The 26,585-nt window shown below is 53.8% G+C and overlaps 1 protein-coding gene across 1 annotated transcript in view; it reads left to right on the forward strand.

Moving 5' to 3' along the window:
• The window catches only part of ERGIC1 (endoplasmic reticulum-golgi intermediate compartment 1), an 81,945-nt gene that overhangs the window by 16,584 nt on the left and 38,776 nt on the right, over positions 1-26,585 (forward strand). Inside the window, exon 2 of the mRNA XM_087816976.1 lies at positions 24,381-24,442. Within this exon, the coding sequence (XP_087673102.1) occupies positions 24,381-24,442 (62 nt within the window). The remainder of the gene's footprint in view (positions 1-24,380; positions 24,443-26,585) is intronic.

A 26,585-nucleotide genomic window follows, 5' to 3' on the forward strand; every position in this document is an offset into this window, starting at 1 on the left:
GAGCCCCGGGCCTAGACAGGGAAGTGAGTCAGTTCAGGGGTTTCCAGCACCCCGACAGGACCTGGTCTTTGCTGCAGACCACCTCCTCGCAGGGTGTTCCTATGGGCCTCAAGCCAACTGTGGACCCCAGGGACCCAGGCAGGGAGATCTCTCTTTGGAAGGAGCCAGTGGCCTTTGGGAAATAGTAGAGACCAGGGTTAAGATGAGCTCGGTGTCCCCCCAGGCTGTCAGTGCCTTGCTCTGTCTCGGTCGCTGCTGGGTTCCCCGGACCTAGGACAGTGCTGGGCACACTAAAGAATAAATATGTCGAGTAGTGAGTAGCAAGCCTACCTGGGTTTGAGTTGCAGGCTCTCTGACTCGCAGGAACCTCATCCATGTCATCAGCGGGGATGGCGAGGTGCCTTCTTCCTGGGGACAGTGGAGCTCAGTGAGGTAACGCACCTAAGTGCCCACTTCAGATGGCCGTCACTGTTACAGTTCACACCGATATTTCTGTGTTTGACCCATGGTGCAGGCTCCCACATGGGACTCTGGCCCAGCCGGTGACAGTGGAGCAGCTGTCATTTGGGCATCCACCTGAGCATGCTGGCAGTAACAGCCTAGGGGAGAGAGGGCGCGCAGGTTTGGCCGAGGGAGAGGACGCCTGGGGGGAGCCACGCCTGTTTGTCAAAGGAGGGCCTGTGTGTATACGTGAGTGTGTACATATGTGTTCATGTGTTTGCTGGGTGGCTGTCAGTGCCCCAGCTAGCCTCACACTGTGGGGCTCCCTAGTGTGGGACGTGGCATGTGGACTTGGTGTCCACCCTCACCAGCTGAACCGGTTTGCCGTGTGCCGCTGCTGCCGGGAAAGGTATTGCACAGAAGATGCAACACGTAGGAATGTGCCTCCTGCCCAGCAGCCGGTGACTGCGAGCTGCTCCAGGTTCTGCTCCTGCCTCGGGTGGAAGCAGCTAGAACAGTCATGACCACAGCCCCTGGGTGGTGTCTGCTGACCTTAGAGGGCCCCATGTAGCCCCAAGGGCTCCCTGGGTGGGAGTGGAGGGGCTGGTTGGGCTGCCCAGAGACATCTTCCTTAGGGGAACTTCCTGCCAGGCACCTCTTGGCTTTTTCTAGAACACATACCCAGCGTTGCCTCACTCCATCTGTGCGGAAAGCTCACTGTCGATAGAAGGGGAAGAGTGGAGCAGTTGGAGCCTCCTGCACGGTCCAAGTGAGGGGTGTCTGCCTCCTGTTCACACCAGGTCCTTCTTTAATCAGGGCCAGAGGGGAGGCTCAGAGCTCACACTTGGCAAGACCAGAATCCTGTGTTTTTACAGAAGCAAGTCCAGGCACCAGGAGTGTGTGTCTGGGAAGCTTGGTGTGGGGCGGAGAGACCTTGGCTGGATCTTGCTATCATGTGGCCGCTATATCATGTGGCTGCTATATCATGTGGCCACGATTGTCATCCAGGCCGCTCCCGAGCGACCCTACTGTGCTCCCAGATCCAAGTTCATACCCTGGCTGGGCTCTGGGATGGGGTAGGAGTGTCCTGTTGTCCAAAGAAAGAACTGCGTTGGACCCTTGTGAGGCTCCTGCCTGCCAGGCGTTTGGGGCCAAAGTCCTTGCTTCCTGCCCTTAGGTAACACCTGCAGGAGAGCACGTCCACTGTGCTTCTGAGGCACTTTGGACAGATAACATCAGGTCAAGTTCTGTTTGAAGCCCACGGGCCTGTGGCTGTGGAACATGCCCTGAGGACGTGATTTCTGAGGCTCTCAGTGCCCTCTTCTGTCACCTAGCCCAGGCTCCCTTCCTAGCTTCCTGGGACCCCCCTCCCCTGGGCCTGGATGGGTGGCCTTTTCCAGGAAGGCTCTGCTCCCTGCAAGTCTCCTGTGTCTCCACCCCCCATCCATCCTCGGGCCTTGGGTCTAGGCAGGGCCGGTCCTGTAAATACCAGCTCCCTGACATATGCATTTTTCCTCTATGATTTTTCCTGTTTTGATGAAACACTGCTCTTGGCTGTGAAGGTTCCCAAGAGGGGCCGGAGGCCCTGGCCCAGCCAGCGGCTCATTCAGGAACTCTGCTCCCAGGCCTGGCCCCACACCCTCCCGAATTCCACCGGAGCCGCAGCCTTCCTGCTCTGCTTGAATGGGGTTCGTCCCTCCCCCCACTCTCAATTCCCGGGTTCCCAAGCCCACCTCCTTATCGCTTTCCTCAGCTTACTGACAAAGGCTACATTCCAGCCCGAAATTAGACTTGCCCCTCCTTTCTGTTTTCTTCCAGACCACGGATGTGAGAGCTTGCTCAAGTTCATGGTCACGCCCGCCTGTGCCTGAGCCCACCACACGGCCGCCTGGTCCACAGGCTGCCTGTAGGGAAAGGACAGGGGTTAAGCACATTGGGCTTTTCATACGTTCATTCAGCAAATGCACTGAGCACCTACTATGTGCCAGGCATTGTTCTAGGCACTGGGAATGAAAAAGTGTGAATTAAAAAGTGTCACCAAGGTAACAGTGCTGTCCACCCTCCCTGTGAGGTGTAGCTGCTCTCACCAGCTCCACTTTGCAAGGTTAGAACTGAAGCTCCCAGAGCCAATACAGGTGCCAGGGATGCCGATCACCTCTCTGCCACCTCTGTGGGCATCACTTTAAAAGCTCCCCTTCTTTGGGGCCCCTGGAGCCCTATGCAGTCCTCACACCTCCTTGGCTGAACTGAGCTAGATCCCAGCCCTTGCTTTCTCTCCACCCTGGACAGGTGTCCTTGGGCAGGGGACTGCCTACCCAGCTGTACTCGGAGGCCTCTCCAAGACCACAGCACAGCCCATAGGTGGTGGCTCCGGGATCTGGAAGCCAGGTGTCTGCAGCTCCAAACTCCAAAGTAGTTCTTTGGGGCCCTGGATCTGTTGCCCGATATCTCCCTCGGGTTTTTCCCTGCTGAGCTTCTGGCTCAGCTGTTCTGTGCCTGCGGCCTTGTCTTTATCACACAGCTCTGCTCTGCCCGGGGCGCTTTTGTTGCAAGTATTTGTCCTGAGTAACTCCCAAGTTTCAGATCTCATCCCTGACGCATTTACCCAGCCCGGCCTCCTGCCTGCTGGTTCCTTATTTATGCTTTCCACAAACAGCATCTATTCAGTGCCAGGCCCCTGCCAGGGACGGGAGGGGCAGGTGGCCCGGACGTGTGTGTTCCTGCCATCAGGGAGCTCACAGACGAAGGAGGCAGTGGGGGAGCGGGGAGGCACGCGGCCCATGGGAACAGCCCACCCTGAATTCAGTGGCATCCTCGGGGCACCTGGACTCCGCCTTCTCCCATCTGTTACCTCCTGTAATCCCCAGGCTGCACCTCAGAGGGGGGTCGGACCCGTTATTATGAGTATGCTGTGCATTGGGAAGCGAGTCACAGAGAGGTTAACTGACTTGCCCAGGGTCATCCAGCTAGCGGCAGAGCTGGCGTTTGAAGCCGAGCACCCCGGTTCCCAAGCCTGTGCTCTTCACCCCAGCACAGCGCTGCACGACTGGGAACTTGCTGGGTGAAGAAGCGGGCGCAGCACGTATAAATCCCAGACCCGGAGAGAAACGGACCCCCCGAGGTGTGTGGCAGGACAGGTCAGGGGCACCTGGACGGAGCAGCCTTGGGCTGGTGCCGAGCGCAGGTCCCCGGGTCTGGGCAGGGACAGGGACCGGGTCAGGGACATGCATGTCCCGGGTGGGGACATGCAGAGTGGCGCTTGAGTGATCTCGCTCGGGGAGGAAGCAGTCAGGGCGTTACCACCCGTGTTTCTTGTGAGCACAAAAACATCTTCCAAAGCCAGACCCTGAGTTCTGCGGGGCTTGGAGCTCTGCCTGAGGGCCGGCCGGTGCCGGGGAAGAGGAAGGGCCTGGCTGGGGCGGACGCGGGCTGGGGTCACGCTGTCACTGGGGTCACTCTGGGTGAACTCGGCCCACCCTCCTGGGCACTCAGCACAGAGAACAGTGCAGAGCCCTTTCCCCAGCCTGCAGGGCCCTGCAGGTCGGTCCTCCCAGCCTGGCTGATCTCATCCTGTGCCCTTCCCCCCTCCCTGTGCTCCAACCTCGAGGCCATTGCTGCTCCCACCTCTGAGCCACTGTTGAGCACTCGCTGTTCCCTGCACTTAGAATGCCCTTCCCTTCCTTCCGATCTCTGCTCGGAGGGGCCTGCGCTGACCACTCAGCCTGGATTGTCCCCGTCACCCACTGTTAGGGCACCCTGTGTGCTCCTTCATAGCTCTCAGTGCACTTCAGAGCAATCACATCTCTTTTTTTGTTGGTTAAAACATTTATTATCTGTCCCCTCCCTGAGAACGTAAATCCCTCCATTCAAGGCCTCGCCTGTCTTCACTCCTGTTTCCCCAGCACCATCCATGGTGCCTGGCACAGGTGGGCACTGAATGTTCGTTGGCGAACAGTGAAGGGCATGGTATTGCCACAGGTTGGAGGAGCAGCAGCTGGAGGCAGTGCGGGACCCTGGATTGGACCTGAGACCAGAAAAGGACATTAGTGGAACGACTGGTGACATCCCAGTGAAGTCTGTGGCTAGTTAATAGTACTGTATGTACCAAGGCAGACTTCGTTTTAAGACTCTCTCTGTGGTTCTGTAAGATGTGAGAATTAGGGAAGCTGGGTGAAGGGTGTGTGGGACTTTCTGTACTTTTTTTTTTCACTCTCCTGTAAGACTCCAGTGACCTCAAAAGAACAAGTTGAGAAGGGTGACATGAGATGAAGGCGACAGATAAAGAAAGACGGAAGAGAAGATTGTGAGTGGAGATTTCGTTATGACATCAAGGCCACACAAAGGAGAGCGTGTTTGTAGAGAGGCTCCCGGGTGACAGGAGCAGACCCCCGGTGACAGGAGGAGACCCCTTTTGGTTGTAAAACCCTGTGTTGGTGAAGAATTTTTAGCAGCTGGCTGGCTGTGCTCTCCCTTAAGGTATCTGGTCCCCCCCTGAGCACTGCCACCTGGGAGTGTGTCTGTCCTTCTGTGACACCCATTGGTGCCAGGCACTGCAAAACCATGGCCAGGTTCCCCAGCCCAGGGTCCTCAGCAGCATTTGCCTAATTTCAGCTCCTCCTAGGCCATGTTCACACTTTTTGCCATATTTACCTCTGCCCATACTATTCTAAACTTTATATTTCATTTACATGGGCCCACTTTTTAAAACTTGAATAGATGAATTAAAAAACGGTAAACATGTTACCTCATCCCTAGAAATGCAAACCCCCTGTCACCTGCCAGGAATTGAAGGTGTCTGTGAACTTCAGAGCAGTGAGAAGCAAGTCCTAGCCCGGGGCTATCGCCCGCAGAAGGTGCTGAGCCTGAAGCCTGTTCTTCTGTTTATTAAAATGAGATTATTAGGTGATAAACCACCTATTAGTACCAAGCTTGACTTTTCCTCGGCTCATTCGCGGGACAGGCGTGGCTCCCTCACTGGGTGATCCTGCCATCTGCCTTCCTGCCAGGGTTCCACCTGAACCATCGCGGGCAGGACCACTGCAGAGCTCCCCCGAGCCGCCTGGGCCCTCCTGAGGGGGGGAGATACGGGCCTGGGCCCAGTTGACCACCCTGTCGACCCTGAGTCCCCCTCGGCCTGCCCATCTCCTTCCAGCCCCAGGAATTCAGAGCTCGCTCTGCACAGCTCCAGGTCTGCAGCCACGTCCTCCAGGCAGCTGCCCCTCATCTTATTAGCTCCACTTCAGAGCATTTTGTTTAAAAAAAAAAAAAAATCAAACATCTGCCTTTCTTGGAAATATTAGAATTATTTTTATAATATATTATTGTTCCTACTTAATTCCAAGAACTGGACTTTGCCACATTGAGCTGGCACCTTCTGTGTCACAGAGCTGTATGGGGTTCAGCGGAACAGGGCTTGTAATCGCTTTTCACCATCTGCCCTTCGCAAGAAATACATAGTATGTCGCAACCCAGGGTACAATGTATAAAACTCAACACAATGTTTCCTTTATTAAGTGCAGTGCAGATACCCAGTGTACAGTGTATAAAACATCACAATGTTTCCTTTATTAGGTGCAGTGCAAATAAGAATTTCTATTCTATTATAGTCTTAATTTTTTTAATGCTACTTTATAACCCACTAAATTGATTTCGCAACACCTGCTGTTGGTAAAGTGTTGCTCTAAAGCAGGGGTGGGGAACCTTTTTTCTGCCAGAGGCCACTTGGATATTTATAACACCATTCACAGGCCATACAAAATTATCAGCTTAAAAATTAGCTGTGAAAAAGGTTCCTAGATTTATTGAATTTCGAGTCTCACCTGCGGTTGCCATGGCAGGGCCAGACCAAATGATTTCTAGGGCCATATACAGCCCACCCCTGCAGGGGTGAAGGCATGAACCATAATATCAGGGCCCACTTTTCTTTTTTAGCACCTAATAGGTGAGAGGCACAGTGCTGGACACTATCTTGTTTAATCCCAACACATGAGATTACAGAGTGTCAGAGAGGATCGTCACTTAGTCCAGCTTGCACAGCAGTAAGGGCGAAACCGGGATTCCCACCCGTTGCCCATGCCCTTTGGGCCTTGGAACACTTCCCCTGTGTATCTGCTATCACAACTCGCTCAAGACTGTCCCCAGAGGAGGTGCTGATAGATACTTGAGTGACAGAGTCAAACATCAAGTTGGCATAGGAAGAAATTCAAAAGCAGTCTCTAATATTACCTAGTAAGCCAGTGCAAGGGCTTCCCAAACTTGGCTGAGGGTTTGACTTTTTTTTTTTTCTCCTTAAAATTTTAATTGGTTTTAAATTGAGGTACAGCTGATCATAAAGCGCTGTCATCTTAAGTGTGCAGCTGGATGGCTCTTTACATACATACATACCCACATGGCCACCTCTGGATCAAGACGTGAATCTGCAGCACCCTGGGCCCCCTCCCAGTCAGGACCCCCGCCAAGGGGGTGCCCTGCTCCTGACCTCCCTCACCCTTGATGAGTTCCGCCTGTCCTTCCGAGTCACAGGAACGGAGCCCACGGTATGTGTGTGTCGGGATTCTTTCATTCAGCATAGTATCTGTGGGGTTCACCCATGGCGTGTGGATCAGTAATTCATTCTTTTTCGTTTTATAGCGGCTGATTTCTTTGGGGTACTTGAAAGCTTTTTAAGAAAATTTTCATAGGACATTGTAGACACATCAGATGGCATAGGAAATAACCTATACCCAGCCACTGTTTTCAGAAACAAACCATAAGCCCCACATTCCTCTTCTGCTCTCACATTTCCACCTTCAGTGCGTCCCCGCCCCCATCCCAGTGTAACTGCTCCCCTGAATGTGTTGCTCTTTCCTGTGCGTGTCTGTAAATTTTACATCCTATGTATGAATTCTTAATGGATCCTTAATTGGAGTGTGCATATGTGTTTGTGTGCCCGCATGCACACACACACACTTGTTTTTACATTACTGAGCCCAGATTAGAAAGTGTTTTTTTTTAATGTTCCAGGTGTTTCTGGAATTCAGAGCCTTCGTTCTGTGCGATTGAGGTCAAGAGAGTTGGAACGGGGTCCAGAAGGAAAGGCCAGTTGGGGAGAGGCAGAAAGAGAGCTGAGTGGGGAGGGGGCCTGGGGTGGGGAGTGGTCAGAGGAGATGATCCTGGACTGTGTGAGGTCGCTGTAACGGGGCCCTGAGGCTCCTGGGCTCATGGGGAGCTCCGTGCACCCCTCATTCTGACCTAATTTCCTGGGTCTGCTGGTGCCACCTCTGCTGAGCCAGCCCCCAGAGGGGCTTGTGGAGGGGACATACTTGTGGGCCTCTGTACCTCGCACCCTGCAGCCTCTGGCGCTCGTAGTAACAGGCCGAGTGGTGAGTGCGCACTCATGGCGCCAGGTGGGGCCAGGCACCCCGCGAAAGGAACACTTCCCGTGTGGGATACTGGGACCCTGTCAGAGCAGCCCGGCAAGGTGGGCACTGCTTCACTGACTGGGAGGCTGAAGCATGGGGCCGTGAAGTAGATTCCTCAAGGCCCAGCCAGCAAGTGGCGGAGCTGGGACTCGCACCTAGAGACGCCAGCTCCGGGCCCACGGTGACCCATGCGTTCTTCAGCCTCAGTTGTCACGGAGGGCAGGAGGCCCATGCCTTTCCTTCCTGTGCCGTTTCCTGCTATCCCTCCACATTTATAACAGTTTTCTTGATTCTAGCCCCAGGCAGGCAGGGGCTGCCTGCTTGGCTTACATTATTTCGTGAGGGCCCAGATCAGCATCTAGAGTAGATGCTAGTGATATTGCGGAGGATGATTGCTGAATAAATGAATGAATGAATGAACAGTGCAGACACAGAACAGTGGGAAGCCATCTGTAAAGGAGGCCCCAGTGGCATCTCTGCAAACCCTGGGCTTGACTCGGGGAATGGGGAATCTGGAAGCTAAGATGTGAGTCCCAGCTTCAGCTCTCCCTGGCAGTGACCTTTAACTTCCTCATCTGGAAAGCGGGGACCGTGACAGTCCCTTCCTCCCAGTGTCACTGGGGGATGTGACACCTCCCAGGCCTTTCTGGGTACAGGTGGGCGTCCCAGGTGGGTGGGTCCCAGTGACCAAGGTCATTGTTCTGGAGAGTGCAGGAGTCACTGCCGGGCCCTGCAGTTAGTTCCTCAGGACTTGCTGGTGGGCTCCCGTGAGCTGATCGACTACATCCCCTCAGCTTTTCCGGTGTCCCTGCTCCGCACCTTGGACGCCACAGGAACAGTGCTGACTGGCCTTGGCCGCCGCCTCCCTCCGCCTTCCAGAGCTCTGCTGTCATTTGACACCAAGAAGACAGCTAGCCAGGCCTTGGCCATTTGCAGAGGTGTCACAACCCCCAGTCAGTTGGTCCTGGCTGACCTCTACGTGTCCTGGCCGGGCAGGATGGCACTCGCCTGTCCCTGCACTCACTCTGCTTTGAAGCCACCTCTCCTAGCTGGTAACACGCAGCAGGCTCTCACCCCTTCCCTCGCATACACCCGCTGTTCCCGGCACTCTACAGTCAGGAGGGCTGGTCACAGAGCTCCCCGTCGCAGCCTGGATTTAACCTCCTGGGATTGCCTCCTGGGTGCAGGGCCTCTTTCTGCATCCCAGTGAGTGATTGCATTTGTTTCTCAAAACCATGCTAGGAGGGAGATGTAAACACCTCCCCCCCCCCCCCCGATTTTACAGATGAGTAAACTGAGGCTCAGAGAGGTGGTAGCCAGTTGCCTAAGCATGGCCAGGATTTGAAGCTCAGCCTGTGCGAGCCGGAGCCTGGGGTGTCCCCACTTCTCCCCGCGCTGCTTTGTGGAGAGAAGGCAGAAGTGAGCCTGTAAACGTAACAGCAGCCACGGTGCTCGTGACGGACAGTAACTGCAGCCCACATTTCCCTCGCTTGCTCCGTGCTGTGAACTGTGGTCCACGCCTTGTATGTGCTGCCGAGTATAATCCTTGCTCCCCTGAGGTCATAGTCTTTTCATCCCCATTTTACAAATGAAAAACACCGGAGGTTCGGAGGAAAATCTGTCGGAAGGCGCGCAGCTCACGCGTGAGCAGGCGGAGCCCTGCAGGTCCCCCGGGGGCTGAAGCACCGGGTGTGCTGGGCCCACCCAGCCCCTGGAGTGCTGCTCGGTGCGCAGAGGACGTGAGCTTTAAGCCCCGAACAGACGTGGAGGAGACTTAGCGGGCTTATTACTGAGTGAAAGAGGCCAACCTGAACAGGCTGGGTTCTGTACGATTCCTAGGACATGACACTTTGGAAAAGGCACCGCTGTGGCGACAGTGGAAGTGGTGGCTGGCGGTGAGGGTTGAGCAAGTGGCTGGCGGAGCACAGAGATGTTTTGGGGAGTGAAACTACTCTGTGATTCTGTAACGGTGGATGTGTCATTACACATCTGTCCAAACCCAGAGAACGTGCAGCACCCAGAGTGACCCCAATGTCAGCGGTGGACTCTGGGTGACAGTGATGTCAATCTAGGGTCATCCGCGGTAGCAGATGCCCCACCCTGGTGGAGGGTGTTGATCATAGGGCGAGACTGGGCATGTGTGGAGAATCCCTGTACCTTCCACTTAATTTTGCTGTGAATCTAAAACTGCTCCAAACAATAGCCTATTTTTAAAAATCACACAGGTATACAGTGTGCTCGGTGCACCACCAGCCTGACCCCCGGCCCACGCTCCTCTCACAGCCCCAGCAAGGATGCATCGGGGTGTGGCTCCGTGGAGTTTGGGGGCTCCCCTGGCCGGGTTATCTGCGGCTCCTCTTTTCCAGGAGTTCTTCCAGGCCTGCTGGCAGGTGTGGTTTGAAATCCCATCCAGGAGCGTGCTCTGGGGGGGGAGTCGGAGGGAGGCGGTGGCTGCCGTTAGGTGACCAGAGGAGGCCAAGGGGATGGCAGGCACAGTGGGGGGCTCTGCCAGGAGTGGACTGATCCTCCCACTCGGGGAGAAGGAAAGGGGAGGCGATAACCACATTCTTTGGTCCCCGCTCCCCGGGACAGCGTGTGCTCAGGCTGGCCCCGCTGCCAGGGCATTGCAAAACTCAGTTGAATCAGTGTGCTTTGGAAAAGTACATTTTGCTCCAGAGCCAAGAAAAACTGAAGACTCTGCAGCCGGCGCACTGGAGTCGAGAGCCAGGGGTGACTCACGGAGGGGGAGGGAGGAGGGCCGGCTCCGGGTAGGCCACGGTCCTCGCGTGGGCCCAGGCTCCCTCTGGCGCCAGGCCCCTCGGCCAGCTCAAGGCCTCCGCTGGGGCCGTGTGCACGCCCTGGGCAGCACCCTCAGCGGCTTCATCTGGGCTCAGACCCCCCCTCCCCCCCCGCGTACTGTTTGGAAAGGTTCTGTTCCCGAGGAGCCGTGGATAAAATGGATCACTATTCCCATCAGATTTCTTACTGACTTGCGTTATTGGTTCAGAGCTGAGTCTTCTCTAGGCTAAGATAACAACAGCTCCCAAAGCCGCCAGATTTAGGGGCACCTGGGTGCCATGGGAGGAACTGCACGTGACACAAACTCAGTTTGCACGTTAGACATTAGGAAATTTGGTGTAGCTTCCTGGATCTCAATTTTTCTGCCTTAAAAAATGGGCCTGGACTAAGCAGCCTTGAGAGTACCCAGGAAGCATGTCACCAGTGTCCTCACTTCCACGTCCTCGGCAGACATGGCTGATCCATCCCAGCACTCACACGCCGAGTCCATTCTCAGCATTATTGGCCAAATCCGAACCTCAGAGCTGTTTTCTTTGATTTGCATGTTGTTTTATTTAAACAAACAAAAAAAGTTGTTTTCATTTTTAAATTGGTGATTTCACACAAGACCCCAGATCTCTGGTTTTCACTGATCTGGCCACCCTGGGGCTCCTTGGCTCAGCCATGGGCCACTCTGGGGGACTTTCCACTCCCATTAGATGGGCTCTGGACTCTGCAGTTGCCACAGGCCGCACCTCCGCATGGCTGTCATTTCTGGTACTTTCCTAACCTCGGCAGGCACTTTCCACCTGGGAGAGGGTTCTTTCTGACACAGGTAATGCCCGGCTGTCTGTCGCTGGGTGGGAGCAGCTAGGTGATCAGTGCCCAGGTCCACTCTTGTTTGGGACGCTCAATATTTCCTGGAATCTTTCTCGGAGGGAAAGGTATTTCCTATCTATGAGTGATTACTCCCTGGTGAATTGGTTTTATATTCATTTTTCTGTGTGGGATTCCTTAAAGCAAGGGCTTCGGCAAGCCATGAGCTGTTGAGGAAAACATGAGTAGAAGCAGATGTTGGAAATGGGGGGGTGGGGAGGAGGTCCCTGCCCCTCCTTCTCCCACTCACTCCCTGCCTCCCTTAGGCCTTGTCTGTGACGTCTCACTGCCGGTGGGCAGTTAAGAAGCCAAGTGGCCCTCGGGGACTCACCTGTACATCTCAGGTGACCTTTTGGCCTAGGAAAGAACCCCAGGCTTCTGTGGCTCAGTGGGCTTCTGGTTGCTTGAAGATGATACAGAGCCAGGCCCTGGGGACCCCAAGATGCAGAAGCTCAGTTTCTGCCCTCAAGGAGTTCACAGCTTCGAGGGGAAGACACCAGTAGTGTTAATGAGACGGAGTGGGCTGGGCTGTTCATTCCGTGATTGTGGTTTGCACGTGCTAATGATACACACCATATGCCAGATGGTGACAGAGAAGCTCAGGGGCTGGGGCAGCTGGGAAAAGGATTCCTCCACCAACCTGGGACTGATGGTGCTTCTCAAAAACTGATGTGCAAGGTAAGTTTTAAAGAATCACCCGGGGCTTATTACCTAACCTTCCACGCCAGCTGGATCCGCCTGCCGAATGTGCTCCCTGCCTCAGGGCCTTTGCACTTGCTGTCCTTCCTGTCTAGAATGCTCTTCCCAGGATATCCGTGTGGTTGCCTGTCTCGTGTAACTCAGACCTCTGTTTGCGTGTCACCTTGTCAGATAAGCCTTCTCTGACTCCCTCGCACCCCGTCTAAAACAGCACCCGCGTTACAGCCTCTCCCCTTAGCCTGCTTTATGTTTCTCCATGGCACTTTTCAGCAGACATGTGTTAGCTCATCTGTCGTTCGTCTCCCCACTAGGATGTAAGCTAGGCGAAGGTGGGGTTTCGTGTCCGACCACTGTTGTATTCCTAGCACCTGGAACAGTGCTGGGTCCGCAGCGGCCACTTGGTAATGACAGAGAGAATGGACACGCCGGTGAAGGAGGAGCAGAGGGCGCAGTGCCTGCAAAGGCACAGAGCGGGGACGGACGGGGCCTTGGGGTGGGCCAGCAGAGAATACACAGACGGGCTGGCCAGCCCGAGACAGGTCTCCTGAAGACCCCAACTCTCCTGGTTTTGATTTATAACCTGTTGACTGTAGAAAACTGAAAAGTACTCAGATGTCCCCAAACGAAAACGGTCACCAACTCACCTCTCACCCAGGCCAGCGAGAACACTGATCCCTTTCCTTAGGCGTTTTTGCGTGGGATCATCCGAAAAAAATCTCCCCTTTTAATCTGTGGGCCAGACCTCACTTTCTGAAGCTCACAGCTGGACCCAGTGCAGCCTAGTTCAGAACCGGAGGGACAAATCACAGCTTTGCCATGTGCTGATTGAGTGACCTTGAGCTTTGGGAGCCGGGAGCTGGAACCGTAGCAGGAGTGGTCACTGTGCCCTAGGCGCCCTCCACCCTTTCCCCAGCCTCGGTTCTGCTTGTCTTCCTAGACCTGGGGCCTCAGCTTCAGAGTCACCGCCTCTACACAGTCTCCTAGCCTCAGTTTCTTTTTCTGTAAAAACAAAGAAACCTCGTTTTTGTATCTTGGACAACTTTGACGAGACAGTGAGTAAACATTCTTTCCTTTCCCTCTCCAGACCCCAGATCCCTCTAGCTTCTTCTCTGTTACACTTTCCTCTTGCCCTGCAGGCCTCTCCAAACCCAAGCCTGTCCTAGGCTTTCACCCCCAGGCCCAGCCAGAGCCCCCCCGTGACTTTTCAGGGCAGCTGAGGATGTTTCCAAAAGGTGGTCTCACAGCACAGAGTAAACGTGAACCCCATGGGCAGGTGCGGGTGGAGGCCAAGGGACTTGTGTGCGTCCCTGGAAGGCAACACCTTCCCCCCGGTACGTTGGCATGGCCGCCTCGCCCCAGTCCTCGCCTCATGTACTTAAAAACACCCGCACCAGCAGCTCCTTCCTTTTGAATCTGTCGAAGGCCGTGCCCCGGCGGGGAGCCAGGCCATGAGAAGCCAATCCCCGGAATAGCTCCTGCTGCTCAGCATTTAAATGCCGCTGGTATTTTTATCCGATGATGGGTCACTTCTGATCCCCCTCCCCCTCATCATCTGCCCCTCTAAGAATACATTTCCATTTATAGCTTCTGCTCTCGGGATGTTGTTGTGTCCCTCTGCGGGGCCGTGGCCGTGGCTGGGCTCCAGTGATTTGGAAACACTTTGGGGCCCTTGCTGTCCCTCGGCCTGTGCTCCCTGTGGCCTTGACGGCGGGAAGCCTGACTCCCAGCCAAGCCCAGGCTCCGACAGACAGCGCTTTCCGCTCTGGGACTGTATGAGCTCATCCTGCCGTTGCAGGTGGGGGAGGCAGCCGGGGGGGAGGGGACCTCTGTCCAGCTGCGCCCTGTCGGGGCCTCAGGGTAGAACCACACCGCAGTATGGGACCCTTCCTCCTTCGCTCACTCTCCAGGTGCCCGCGGCCTGCTCTCGCACCAGGCCTACCCGGGCATAGGACAGCTGTGAGCATGGGCAGTCAGTACCCCAGGGGCCAGCGTGGAGCTCTGGGGAGGCCGCAGAGGGTCAGTGTACGGTCAGCCTCCAGGCGAGGCTGTCCGGGGCTCCAGCCCTGATTCTGCCTCTTGCTGGCTGTGTGAGCTCAGGTGAGGGGCTCAGCCTCTCTGAGTTTCCACCTTTGTTGCTGGTACTTGATGGGTGGCGGGAAGGGTTCAGTGGGATAGGTCAAGTGTGTAAGTAGTGCTTGGTCTGCGGGATAGGAGCCCAGGAGATGCCAGTCCCCTTTCCTGCCCCTCTGGCAACCCGGGTACAAGTTGAAAGTTTGGGGAAATCCACTTGAAGTTGGAAATAAATACGTGGCTTATACCTTAGCAGTTCCAGCAGCGGCATCTTCTCAGCCTCGATTTTACGGCGCGCAGCTCCTGCCTTCCCGCCCCCATTCCGGTTTAGTTTATTCTACAGTGGGCCCTGGGATCTGCAGATTTCATCAGCTTCCCAGTGGACTCCAGGCCCACAGACCACACTGAGAAACCCTGCCTCCTTCATCCGTCCCACAAGCATTTCTGGGGACCAGCTATGTGCCTGGCACTTTTTGGGGCCCTGGGGGTACGGAGGAGCTCAAAGGCAGGAGAGTCCCTGCTGTGCCATATGGCGGACTCCGGCCGTGAAGAAATACACAGCACAGCACACCGTCCGGCCAGGCAGGAAAGGCAGAGCCCGGAGCTGAGAGTGGTGGTCTGGTCGGTGCCAGGACAGGGCTCTCTGGGGAGTGACATTTGCATATAGACCTAGATGAAGGGAGGGCGCAAGCACGCGGATATCTCAGGGAAGAACATTCCAGATGGAACGGCAAGGGCAGGGGCCTGAGGTGGGAGCCAGCAACCGACCGTCAGGGTGCGGGGCTGGAAGCTAGTGTATTTGGTGGGTTTCAATGATGGCTGTCATTTAAAAATTTTCCCAACAGCTTTATTGAGGTACCGGTGACATAAAATAAACTTCACACACTTAAAGCGTACAGTTTGAGAAACCTGACACTGCGCGTGTACACCCACGAGGCCGTCGTCACAACCGAGAGTGGCCGTATCCATCACCTCGCAGCCTCTCCCGTGCCCCTCCCTTCCTCCGCCTCCGGCCACCCGCTGGTCTGCTGCTGCTCTACTTAGTGTGTGCTTTCGAGAATTTTATGTAGATGGACTCATTCCATAGGTACCCCGGTTTGTCTCTCATTCAGCCTCATTATCTAGAGAAGCGTTCATATTGTGGCTCACGGCATACCCCGCTGTGAGTTTTTTATTGCTGAGTAATAGTCCATTGTGTGGCTGTGCCAACGTGTGTCTGTCCCTTTGCCTGTTGATGGGCATTTAGGTTCTTTCCAGTTTGTGGCTATTACTAATTAAGCTCCATGACTATTCATATACATGTGTTTATGTGGGAATATACTCTCACTTCTCTTGGGGTGGAAAGGCTGGGCTGTAGGATAGGTACATGTTTAACTTCTGGAGAAACTGCCAAGCCTTCTTCCTTGGGGCTTGTGCAACTTTTCTTTCCCACCAGCAATGTCTGAGAGTTCTAGTTAATTGTTCCACATCCTGCCAACGCTTGGTGCGATCCGTCGTTATAATTTTAGCCATTCTAATAGGTTTAGAACAGCGATTTTCAACCTTTTTCATCTCACAGCACATAAGCTGATTACTAAAATTCTGAGGCCCACCAAAAAATACATTTTTTTGCCGATCTGACCAAAAAAGAAGATATAATCTTGATTCCTTCACACTGGACGGCTATTGTTGTGTGGCTGTTGTCATTTTTTACTTGACAATCTAAAGAAAAAGAGGTCAGTGCTCCTGACTAAATAGATATTGCATGTTTTAAAAATCCCTGTGGCGGTGCACCGGTCGAAAACGGCTGGTATAGAGTAGTATCTCTTTGTGGTTTTAATTTGCACTTCCCATTGACTTCGATGTTAGCATCATATCATGGAGTTATCACCGTCAGTAAATCTTTGGTGAAATGTCTGTTCAGGTCTTTTGCCCAGTTTTTAATGGGTCATTTGTTTTCTTATTGCTGAGTTTTGAGAGTTCTTTATACAGCATATAAATCCTTTATCAGGCATGTGGCTTGCAATATTTTTCCCAGTCTGCTGCTTGTCTTTTCATTCTTTTAATAGTGCCTTTTGAAGAGCAGACGTTTTTCATCTTGATGAAGACTTATCAATTCTTTCCATGGATCCTGCTTTACTAAATAAATATTTGCCTAACCTAAGATCAGAGATTTTCTCGTTTTGGCTATCCGAGTCCTCCACGTCGCCACATGAACCTTACAGTCCGTTGTCAATTTCTGCAAAAATAATGGCGAGGATTTTGCTTGGGGTTGAGTTGAATTTGCAGATCAGTTTGGGACAGAGGCTATTGTAACAATATTGAATCTTCTGACCCATTAACAGAGTATATTTCTCCATTTATTTAGGTCTTTTTACATTTCCCTCATCCGTGTTTCATAGTTTTCCATATTGGGTCTTGAACTTCTTTTGTGAAAATTATCCCTAAACGTTCAGTAGCTTTCGTGCATCTCCCAGGAATAACAGAAGCAGCCATTTGGGTTAGCTTTGGGCTCAGCTTCTATTGTTTCTTTCTGAAGATATAAGCAACGATGGACATTTATTTTTACACCCCCCCCCCCCCCCCGCAGCTTGCTTTTTTGTCTTTCTGTGTAGAGACCTCCTTCCCCTTTCCAGCTGTGTCTCCCTCACTCTGTGGACGGTCTGCGGCTCATGAACCGGTCACCTCGGATGGACGTTCGGATGGTCTCCAGTCGTTTGCTGTTACAGCTGGTGCTGCGGCGAGTAGCCCTGAGCCTACACCATTTTATATTTTCACCTGGAATTTGCTGAGTGCCATTAGCGGGCTGAGCCCTGCACGGCCCACAGGAAACTCAGAACATACCTGCCCCGTCCTGCCCAGCTGGAGCGGGGTGCCCTGCAGAGCCCAGGAGGGGAGGCTGCCTCGGGGGCGGCCTTCTAGAAGTTCAGTGGTCAGGTTTATTCCTCCCCTATGGCCAGATTTGGTGGCTTTTTTGGGAAGGAGGGGAGGGGAGAAGGTAGGACTTTGTGGACAGAGAGGGTACTGTGACATGGGAGAGGTGGAGGCGATTGGAGCTGGGAGGCTGCCCCGTAGAGACTCTTCCACGCGGGCACCGAGCTCTGGGGAGAGAACCATAGGCGATGGGCTGGAGGGAGAAACTGCGCACGTGGGCAGAGGGTCATCACCCCAGCCTGTAAATGCAGGAGGCTGTCTCCTGTCCCAGGCAGGCCCGTGGCGCAGTGGTTAGAAGTGGGTGCCCTGGAGCCAGACTGCGGGAGTTTGAGTCCTGCACCCCGGGCGAGTGGAACGGTGAGAACCGTGGCACCCACCGCCGGGGCCCTCCCAGCGGGGCGACAGGCTCGCGGTGGGTGCTGTCGTTGTTATTCAGGTTACTCCCCAAAGCTCCTCCATCCGGGCTGGAGACGGAGACAGATGTTTCCCCCTTCCCTTCACAGAGGGGGGGTGAGCTCACATGAGCTGCCCGAATGTCAAGAAGATGGGGGGCAGCGAGAGTGATTCTAGGGTTCATCAGAACCGCCTGCAGGCTCAGCTCCGGGGTGTTCATTGACCTCTGGGCTCCCCACGCGCGCGCACACGTGTACACACGTACTTGTGCACACACACACACACATACACACACGCCAGTGGTTCTCAGGAAGGCCGAGGAAACGAGCGAGTGAACAAACAGCACATTTCTCACCTAACTCCCTGGCGCTGGGCTTGAGGGCTGAGAGGCTGGCAGGCAGGGCTGAGAGGCCCGAGCGCCAACGAAAACCCTTGCTGGCTATTTTTGGGCCGAATGACCCAGCACTTCCAATGACTTGCTCCTCATGGCGTCTCAGTTCACGAAGCCTTGGAAACAGTGACATCACAAGCGCTTGCCTGGTAGCCGCCCACATATGGCGAACCACAGAGCGATCTGAGATTCGTCTACAGGAGCCGGGGAGAAGTGAGAGCCCAGGCAGCAAAAGTTAAAATAGCAGAGCTGAGGCATTCTGCTATGAAAAGAAATTACCGAAGAAGCCCATTAGTCAGACGTTCCCAGTTGCAGCTCCCTCAGGCCTGTTTATTTGAGGTGAGGCTGTGCAGCCTTCCCCGCTCGCCCTGCAGGCTCAGTGGCCTGCAGAGCGAATCTGTTAAGTAAATCCTCTATGCTCCTGCCTCCTGGTGCCGTTACATGTTTACTCCTCAGGGATTTGTTGTATCCTAAAGAATCTCGAAGTCAGAGGCTCAGACTCGGCACCCTCTTGATTGCACCAGTGGCACCTGTACTCACTGCACCGCTAGAGCAAGTGACAAATCCAGATCGACTTTGGTTTTCCCGTTGGGTCCTTTGCCCAGTCCTTTCCAGGTAAGCTCTGCTTCTCGGGCACAGAGCGAATAGGGAGAGGGAGAGACTTCTGAATCCAGACTCTTGGTCTCCTTGCAGATGGGGGTGATCAAGGCTGGAGCCCCGACTTCCCCCTGTGGGAGCAGAGGCCACGGGAGGCCACGAACGCAGGCTCAGTGGAAAATGAGCTTCCCATGGGGGAAGTTTTGCTCTACATGAAGCAAGGTCTCCCAGCTTTAGGGCCATGGACGTTTTAGGCCCATAATCCTTTGCTGTGCGAGGCTGTCCTGCCGACTGTAGGATGGTTATTAGCATCCCTGGCCTCCGGCACCCTCAGCGTGACAACCAAGAATGCCTCCAGACATTGCCAAATGTCACCTAGGGGACAGCGTCACGCCTGCTTGAGAACCACTGGCACGTGACATTTCAAGAGCGTGAGAGAGAACAGGATGTCACCAGCTTTTTGCTGGCTTAGTTTTGTTTTAAATACCAGGGGTTGAATTATACCTTAAACTGGGCGACTCACTCCTCTTCTTGGGGCTTCCGCTGTCTCACCTGGAAAATGAATGGGTTTGGACGCTGTGATCTCAGAGCACCCTCTAGACCCCACAGTGGAGAGTGTGGAAAACAGGAGGCCCCTGTGGGGTCTTCATGTTTGGATCCTGTCCCAGCCTCTTGCCCACCTTGCTCCAGTCACTGGTCCTGTTCTCCTGGTATCCAGGTCAGTCCTTCTTAGGTCCAGTTGGTTGTTCTCTTGCTTTAATTTAAGCCCGTTTTGCCTTTTTAAAAAGTGAAATTTCTAAAGATCCACAGAAGTAGAAGAGCCTCTAGGACCCGTCACCCAGTGTCCCCACCATCCGTTTCATCTTAACTTTGTTCCGAAGTCCAGCCAGTGGGCTGTCTCTGTGCACATTCACTCACGGACTCATTCCTACACGCCGGTTCCCCAAGGGCCTGCATTGGGCAGGGCTGGGCAGCAGGGAGGCCCAGGTCCTGCGCTTGAGAAACTCACAGTCTAGCGGGAGGTCAGAGAATGAGCATTTTTTGACAACCATAAAGAATCCATCCTTAAGCTCTTTCTGTTCAAAGCTAAGCCATTCTGGTTCTTTAACCTTTCTTCCTAAGAAGTATTTTCTACCCAAATGGTCCTGGTTTGTCCCAAGTTGTTGGGGAAGGCAGCAAGAACGTAAATTAGGGCTGACTTCACATTCTGAACTGGGGCACTTCATAGGTGTTTGAGCTTAGCCAAGTCACCAACCTCTGAGCCTCCTCTGTAAAATGGGTGAATAATCCCTAACTCTTAGGTTGGGCCGGCCGAGATAATTGCATGAGAAAGGGCCTGGCGTGAGCCTGGCATACACTAGATGTGTACCAAGAATCCCTTTCCCCTCCCCCGGTCCCCTTGCCCTTTCTTCCACATTCTTTTGACAGTGAGTGGCCACAGCTAATCTCATCACTGCATCACCACAGCGAGCGCCTGACTAATGTGAGCCAAAGAGTACGGCTCACTTTCCTGTCTGTCACATGCCTGGGTTCTCACCATCTTCCCTGTGGCCCGTTTTCTTAGTGACATTCACTGCTGACTCACTGCGCTTGTGGTCAGCCCTGAACCCAGGGTCTTTTTCAGCTCTCCCTTTGCCCCACCGCCACTCCCCAGCTCGGGTTTTGTGCGGTGGGAATGGGATCATTATTAGAGAACGTTCTGTTTAGATGGCCCTAAACAGGGAGCCAAAGGCGGTGATAGACTGGCCGCTTCCTGAGGGCAGGGGCCGTGTCTGCCTTGACCTCTTTCATTTTCCCACCATCCAGAACACTGCCAGTAGCTACTTAGTGAATATCTGTTGAATGACTAATGTGTTTTGAACTGGTCCCTTCCTTCCAGGAGATTCCCATATGCTCTAAGGCAGCATCTTTGGAAAAGCAAATAAGCAAAACCTTGAGACTTTAACTTACCACTAATGGAGCTCTAATCTGATTCCCACACGTACAGGGCAGTGGGAGGACCATGGCCTGTGGACTGAGATTTGGGTTTGAATCCCAGCTTTGCTAACCATGGGCTTGGTGATTTTGAGCAAGTTGCTTACGGCTAAACTTTGTCTTCTCCCTAGGAAAATGGGAAATCAGTGTCTGCCAGGGTTACTGTGAACATCAAATCCAAATAAATATGTGAAAGAGCCTAGCACAGGCTAGCAGTGACCTTGGCTTTGTATCATTCACCCTTTCCAGAGCACCTACCTCCTTTGATTGCCATTGCCTCCTGTAGTTTGGCCCAAGTCTAACCTCCTCTCTTAGACCTTTGTTCACCTAGCCTACCTCCCCTTCCTCCCCCGACAAAGACATATTCTGCCTAACACCAAGTACGCTCAGCAAACATTTGTTAAGCCAGCTCTTCAAATCCAGATGCCTCCAGGAACCAGGCAGGGGTGAAGAGAGCAGGCTGGGTGGGGTTTTATTTATATGAAACCTCCCCCTTAAAATATTTTTATAATTGCCATTAAAGTAAAAAATTTTTTTAACTTTTCATTTTGAAATCATTTCAGACTTGCAAAAAAAATTGGCAGACATAATACAAACACTTTCCATGTGCCCTTTACCCAGGTTTCCTCAAATATTACATAACTAGACACCATTATCAAAACCAGGCAAACGTCACTCTACAGTATCTAATTCACGTCCCATCAATTGTCCCACTGTCCTTTTTCTGATGCGGGACATCCCGCGTGAGGGGGTGGTCATGTTCTCTTGCCTCCTCTGAACTCTAATAGTTCCTTCGCCTTTACTTGCCTTCGTGGCCTTGACACTTCTGACAAGCGCTGGCCAGTCCCTTTGTAGCGTGGCCCTTGGTTTGGTGTTTTCTCGTGATTCATTTGCGGCTGTGCGTTTGGAGGGATGGTGTGGACGCACGTGACATGTCTCCTACTGGTGACACTCACTTGGTCGCTTGGTTACGATGATGTCTGCCAGGTTTCTCCACGGTGAAGTGACACTTCCCTTTTGTAATTCCCAAGGATTTTGTGGGGCGGCACTTGGCAGGCGTGTAAATGCCCCCCCCTTTCCGCATCAGACTTCCGCCGTGTCCGTTCCTTTGTATCTATAGATTCTGGCTCCCTCTCCTACCCGCGGGTTATAGTCTCTTACAGGGATCATTGACTTTCGTGTCCACACTGTGCGTCCTCTGGCCAGCGGGAGCCCCTTTTAGCTGGCTTTGTCCTTTTGATTTGCCCCCAACGTTTTTGAACACTTACTTGCTTTCTGACATAAGATGATGCTCCAGGTTCACCTGGTCTTTTCCCCGGAATTGGCCATTGCTCCGAAAAGCTGATTTCTTTGAGTAAAGAGTGACAGTTAGAAGCCAGGGTTTCAGTACCAGGTGCGTCCGTTCCTTTCCGGCTGTCACTGTTCCTGGACCCTCTCATGGAGTGAGCTGGGAAGTATATCTGCATGTGATGTGTGTACATCCACATGGGTATTTCTGCATTGCGTATGTTGAAAATCATGAATTCACAGTGAGTCCTCCGTCTCCACGCTAACACCACAGGGTTTATTCCGCGTTTCTCTCTGTATGTACCTCCCCCGACAGTCAGGCACCTGGCCACCGTCGTCCTCACTGTATTTACTTATTTAATCAGTCCCCCCCCCCCCTCGTGTGTAACCATCTCCCATCTCTCCCCACTCACCCCTGCCTAGTTCTGACACTCTGCCCTGGGCCACCCCCAACCTTGTCACCGTGACTAGACTCTGACTTCCCATAAAACTCCCAGTTTTGAAATGATGGCTCATTGGTTTTTTAAACTGTGAGGCCCAGTTTCTGCCTGTGCGCCCTGGGTGGTGACCGGTATTAACTGGGCCAGATAGCTGGATTGTGATCCCCTCCCACCTCTCAGGGGCCGCTCCCGCTGTTCCCAGCCTAGTAGCACAAGCAAGCGAACTAAGCCTCCAGCACACCAGATCGACCCTTCTCTTGGCCTCTGCTTTTGCTGTTCTCACTATCTGAGCTACTCTTTGCCTATACTCATCTTCCTCCCATCCTGTTCTGCTCAGATCACCCCCTATAGGAAGCTTCCAGATCTCCCCAGGTCCCTTTCTGTGCTCTCTGGTGCCCCAGCTGACCCCGTGATGGAGCACCACTGCCTTCTTCCATTTCATTAGTTTCTGCTGCTAAACTACAGGCATGTGGGACTGATTTTTCTCTCCATGTCCTAGTGCCTAAGAGAGGGCCCAGCACATAGTAGGTGCTTATAAATGTCTCTCAAATGAGCATCAATAATAGTAACAGCAGTACTCAAATAGTGCTTCCTGGGCACCAGGCAGGTTCTCAGTGCTTTATGTGCTCAAATCCATCTGGTCCTAACCTCTGTCTGTGAGACAGTTATGATCGTTGCCCCGTTTTACAGACAGCAGGACTGAGGCACAGGGAGGTTAAGTAAGTGACATGCCCAGGTCACACAGTGTTGGAGTCACATTTGGTCTCTTACATGAGAGGGGTCAACGTTTTCAGAATGAGGGAGGTGAGTAGGTGTGGGTGGGTTTCACCCCCATACCCACACTCCCAGCCGTTTCTGGCGCCCTTAGGGGCCCAGGCCCCGGCTGAGCAGCGGGTGAGCAAGCGGTACCTGTTAGCTGGGCGGCAGGGCACCGTTTCTGCCCTGAGGCCTCAGGAAACCAGGTGCCCGTGTTCCTGGAGTGAGCACACAGGAAGCGGTATCAGGTCTTACGCAAGCCCTCGAAATCCTCGCATTGAGTTAGCAGGGCGCCGTTTCCCAATCACGGGGCCCGCGTCGCCCGTCACCCCGCGGGCCAGAGCCGCGGCCCCACCAGGCGGGCGGTACCCAGCGAGCCGGGAACATCGTGCGTGGACTCGGAGCTGCGCTGGGAGAACCCTGTGCGCGCCGCCCGCCCGGGGCAAGTGCGGGAGGGGACCGAGGGCGTGCGGGGCCGCCCTGTGAACGTCCAAGCTGCCGGGCCTCACGTCCCCCGCTCCTCAGTAGCCTGGCCAGTCTGGTCGTAGTTGCCCCATTTTCCCAGACAAGGAAACCAAGGTTCAGAGAGGCGAAGTGATTTGCCTAAAAGTCACACAGTGAGGAAGAAGACCAGCCAAGATTTGAATCTGGGGCAGTGTGACTTAGGGCCTTATGTCTTAAACAGCTGGCCAGACTTAAACCGTGGAGTCTGTCTGAGTCCCAGACCCCAAATCCTCCCCCACCCCCCACAGCCGCCGTCCACTCTAATGAGATCCCTGTGAAAGAAAGGTGTCTGCTCTGCGCCTGGGGCCAAAACCCACATTGGACAGAGCCGGAGCCGCACAAGCTGATATGGAGACCGGGGTCCCGGGCAGGGTTTTATGTTGGGGTTAAGAGTCTCTAAGAGGAGGAGGGGGGTGGAAACCCCGGGGCGAGGTGGATAGATGATGCCATAGCACCCTGTTCCCCTCAAGGTCAGAGAAGCCCAGCACTCGGGGCTTCAGTTCATTCCACAAATGCCCCCTGAGCGCCTGCCCACGATGCGCCAGGCCATCGGGGGAACAAAACCTCACCAGGTCCCTGCCCTCGTGAAGGTGACATTCTGATGGGGAAAGAACAGCCAGGAAGCATAACCAGATGTGGGCCAAGGTCCTCTCAGGTGCTAACGAGTGTTGTGAGGAGGTGTGACAAGGGTCAGGGCAGTGTGGGGGGTGGGGATCCCATCAGAACGGGTGTCCCGCAGGCCCCTTGGTGGAGCTGGTTCTGGTTCATGTGGCTGGTTCATGCCAATCACATCATGTCCCCCTGCTGCCTGAGACCAGCCCTTCGTGCCCACCTCACCCCTGTCGCTTTTGCTTTCCGCAGGTTTGACATCTACAGGAAGGTGCCCAAGGACCTTACGCAGCCGACGTACACCGGGGCCATTAGTGAGTAGCTCTTCTCACCATTGTCCCCCCCACCCCTGTGCCCAGTCCCCCTGCAGAACTGCTGGGCCGGGGAGGAATGGAGAGGCGGAGGAGGGAATAAATGAGGAGCTCGCCAGGCCCTTCGTATAGTTTCGCGTCTCATCTCTGTCCCCACCCTAACCTGTGAGGCACACGCAGCATCTGCTTCTGGAAGGAGACGACAGAAATCATTCATAGTAGCTGCCCTGGGAGATGATGGGGGGCTCGGGGATCAGGAAGAGAATGACTTTTCTCTTCAGACCTTTTAAACTATTTGCATTTTTTATATAAGCGTGTTTTTTAACCATTTAAAAAAATTTAAAATCTCACCCAGATTTTGGGTTCTAAGTGCCATTCTTCATTAAAAGGACCCCAGGCTCCTTGGAGAAATGGCCCTTCCAGGGCTGGCAGGAAGGGTATAAAATGAGCCCGGGGTGCTGGAGGAAAAAAACAAAGGATAGGGCATGTCAGCGGGACTCGGGAGCCAGCCTGGGAGGGAGAGACCAGAGACCTAGGCTGGGGCCGTTCAAGTAAAGAAATAAATTACGGCATTATCAGCTCATCACTCAAAGAATTAAGAAAAGGCCCGTGAGTCCATAGTGATGGAAAAAAATGGGGGGGCGATGAATGTTCCTCACAGAAGAATTCCAAGCGATATACATTGAAATGTCCCCCTCCTAGAGGTAGAGCTTGATCTCTTTTGGAGTGTGGACTGGACTTAGTGACTCGCTTGTGCAGAGATGAGAATGGAGAGGAAATAGACACGTGACTGTGGACACACCTGGGCAGCACCTCCACCGAGGAATGAAGGTTAGCATCTGCCAGTGTGATATCACCCCCCCCCCCGACAGGGCGAGATAGGAAGGACACCTGGCCACCAGGGATCTTCCCCCAAAACCGTGAGAAAGCCTCAGACAGCTCCAGACTCGGGGCCGTTCTCAGGACACCTGACAATCCCTGTTCACAAGGGGCACCAAGGGAAGACTGAGGAGCTGTCAGATTCTAAGCCAACGGCACGTGATGGCTGAGTGTAAGGAGGGGTCCTGGATCGGTTCCTGGAACAGAGGAAGGTCACTGGTGGGGAAACTGGTGATCTAAATAAGTCTTATTTAGTAATAGTATTGGACAATGTTAACAAATCCCTTTTGACAAACCTGCCAGATGTTAGGGTAAGGGGAAGCTGGGAGAAGGGTATGTGGGAACTTTCTGTACCATCTTTGTATCTAGTATTACTCCACAATAAAAAGGTTGTTTAGGAAAAATAAAAACAAACCAAAAATACTATGTGAGCAGGAGTGACTGAACCTGGTTTCCTGGAGGAGAGCATGGGCTCAGAGGGGTAAAGTGACTCGCCTGATGTGTCATAGCTCACAAAAGATAGAACCGGGCTGGGGCCGGTGGGCCTCCCTTCCCCCACCTCGCCAGTGCTTGGTGTGGGAGGGGGACCATCCCCATGGACTGTCCCCGGGGTCAGACACTCAGCTTAGAGTCCACTGTGGCAGGCAGTCTGTTGTCAGGTAAGGGGATGACTTCAGGGATCCCCCCCCTCCCCCCCCGGCTGGCCCTGCCCAGCTCTTCCTCCCTCCAGCTCGGCCCGTTGAAACTGTGGATTCCTTGTTGAGTCCTGAGTCCCCACATCCCTGGGGAGGGGTATAGGCTATGGGGTCTGGCAGAGCTGGGTTCATTCTCTGCTTTAGCAGCTGGGTGACCTTGCGCTAGTCACTTCACCTCTCTGAATCTCAGTTTTGTGACATGGGGGTTAAAGGATATCACGCCTGTTGAGTGTGGGGGACGTGCTAAGTCCTCAGTGCAAGGATGACCCTCTTCTACTTGTCACTGTCCTCCTGGAGCCCACAGTCCGTGCTGGTCTGTGACCACAGAAGCTGTGACACCTTGTGCCTTGATCCCCACGGAAAGGATATTCGGGGGACATGAGCGGAAAGGGGCTTGTTCTTCTACCTGCTTAACTTTTATGAACCTGGGCCAGAAACGTCAGATCAGGCCCATCCCCTTCCTACCTCCAGCTGACAGCTCAAACCTCTTCTCCATCTCTACGGTCTCTCCCGGTGTCAGTACGTTTAACTATCAGTTGTGTATCCTTCTAGAATTTTTTTTTAAGGATAGT

Source organism: Miniopterus natalensis, chromosome 4 (genome assembly GCF_054644295.1).
Source record: "Miniopterus natalensis isolate mMinNat1 chromosome 4, mMinNat1.hap1, whole genome shotgun sequence".
NCBI lineage: Eukaryota > Metazoa > Chordata > Mammalia > Chiroptera > Miniopteridae > Miniopterus > Miniopterus natalensis.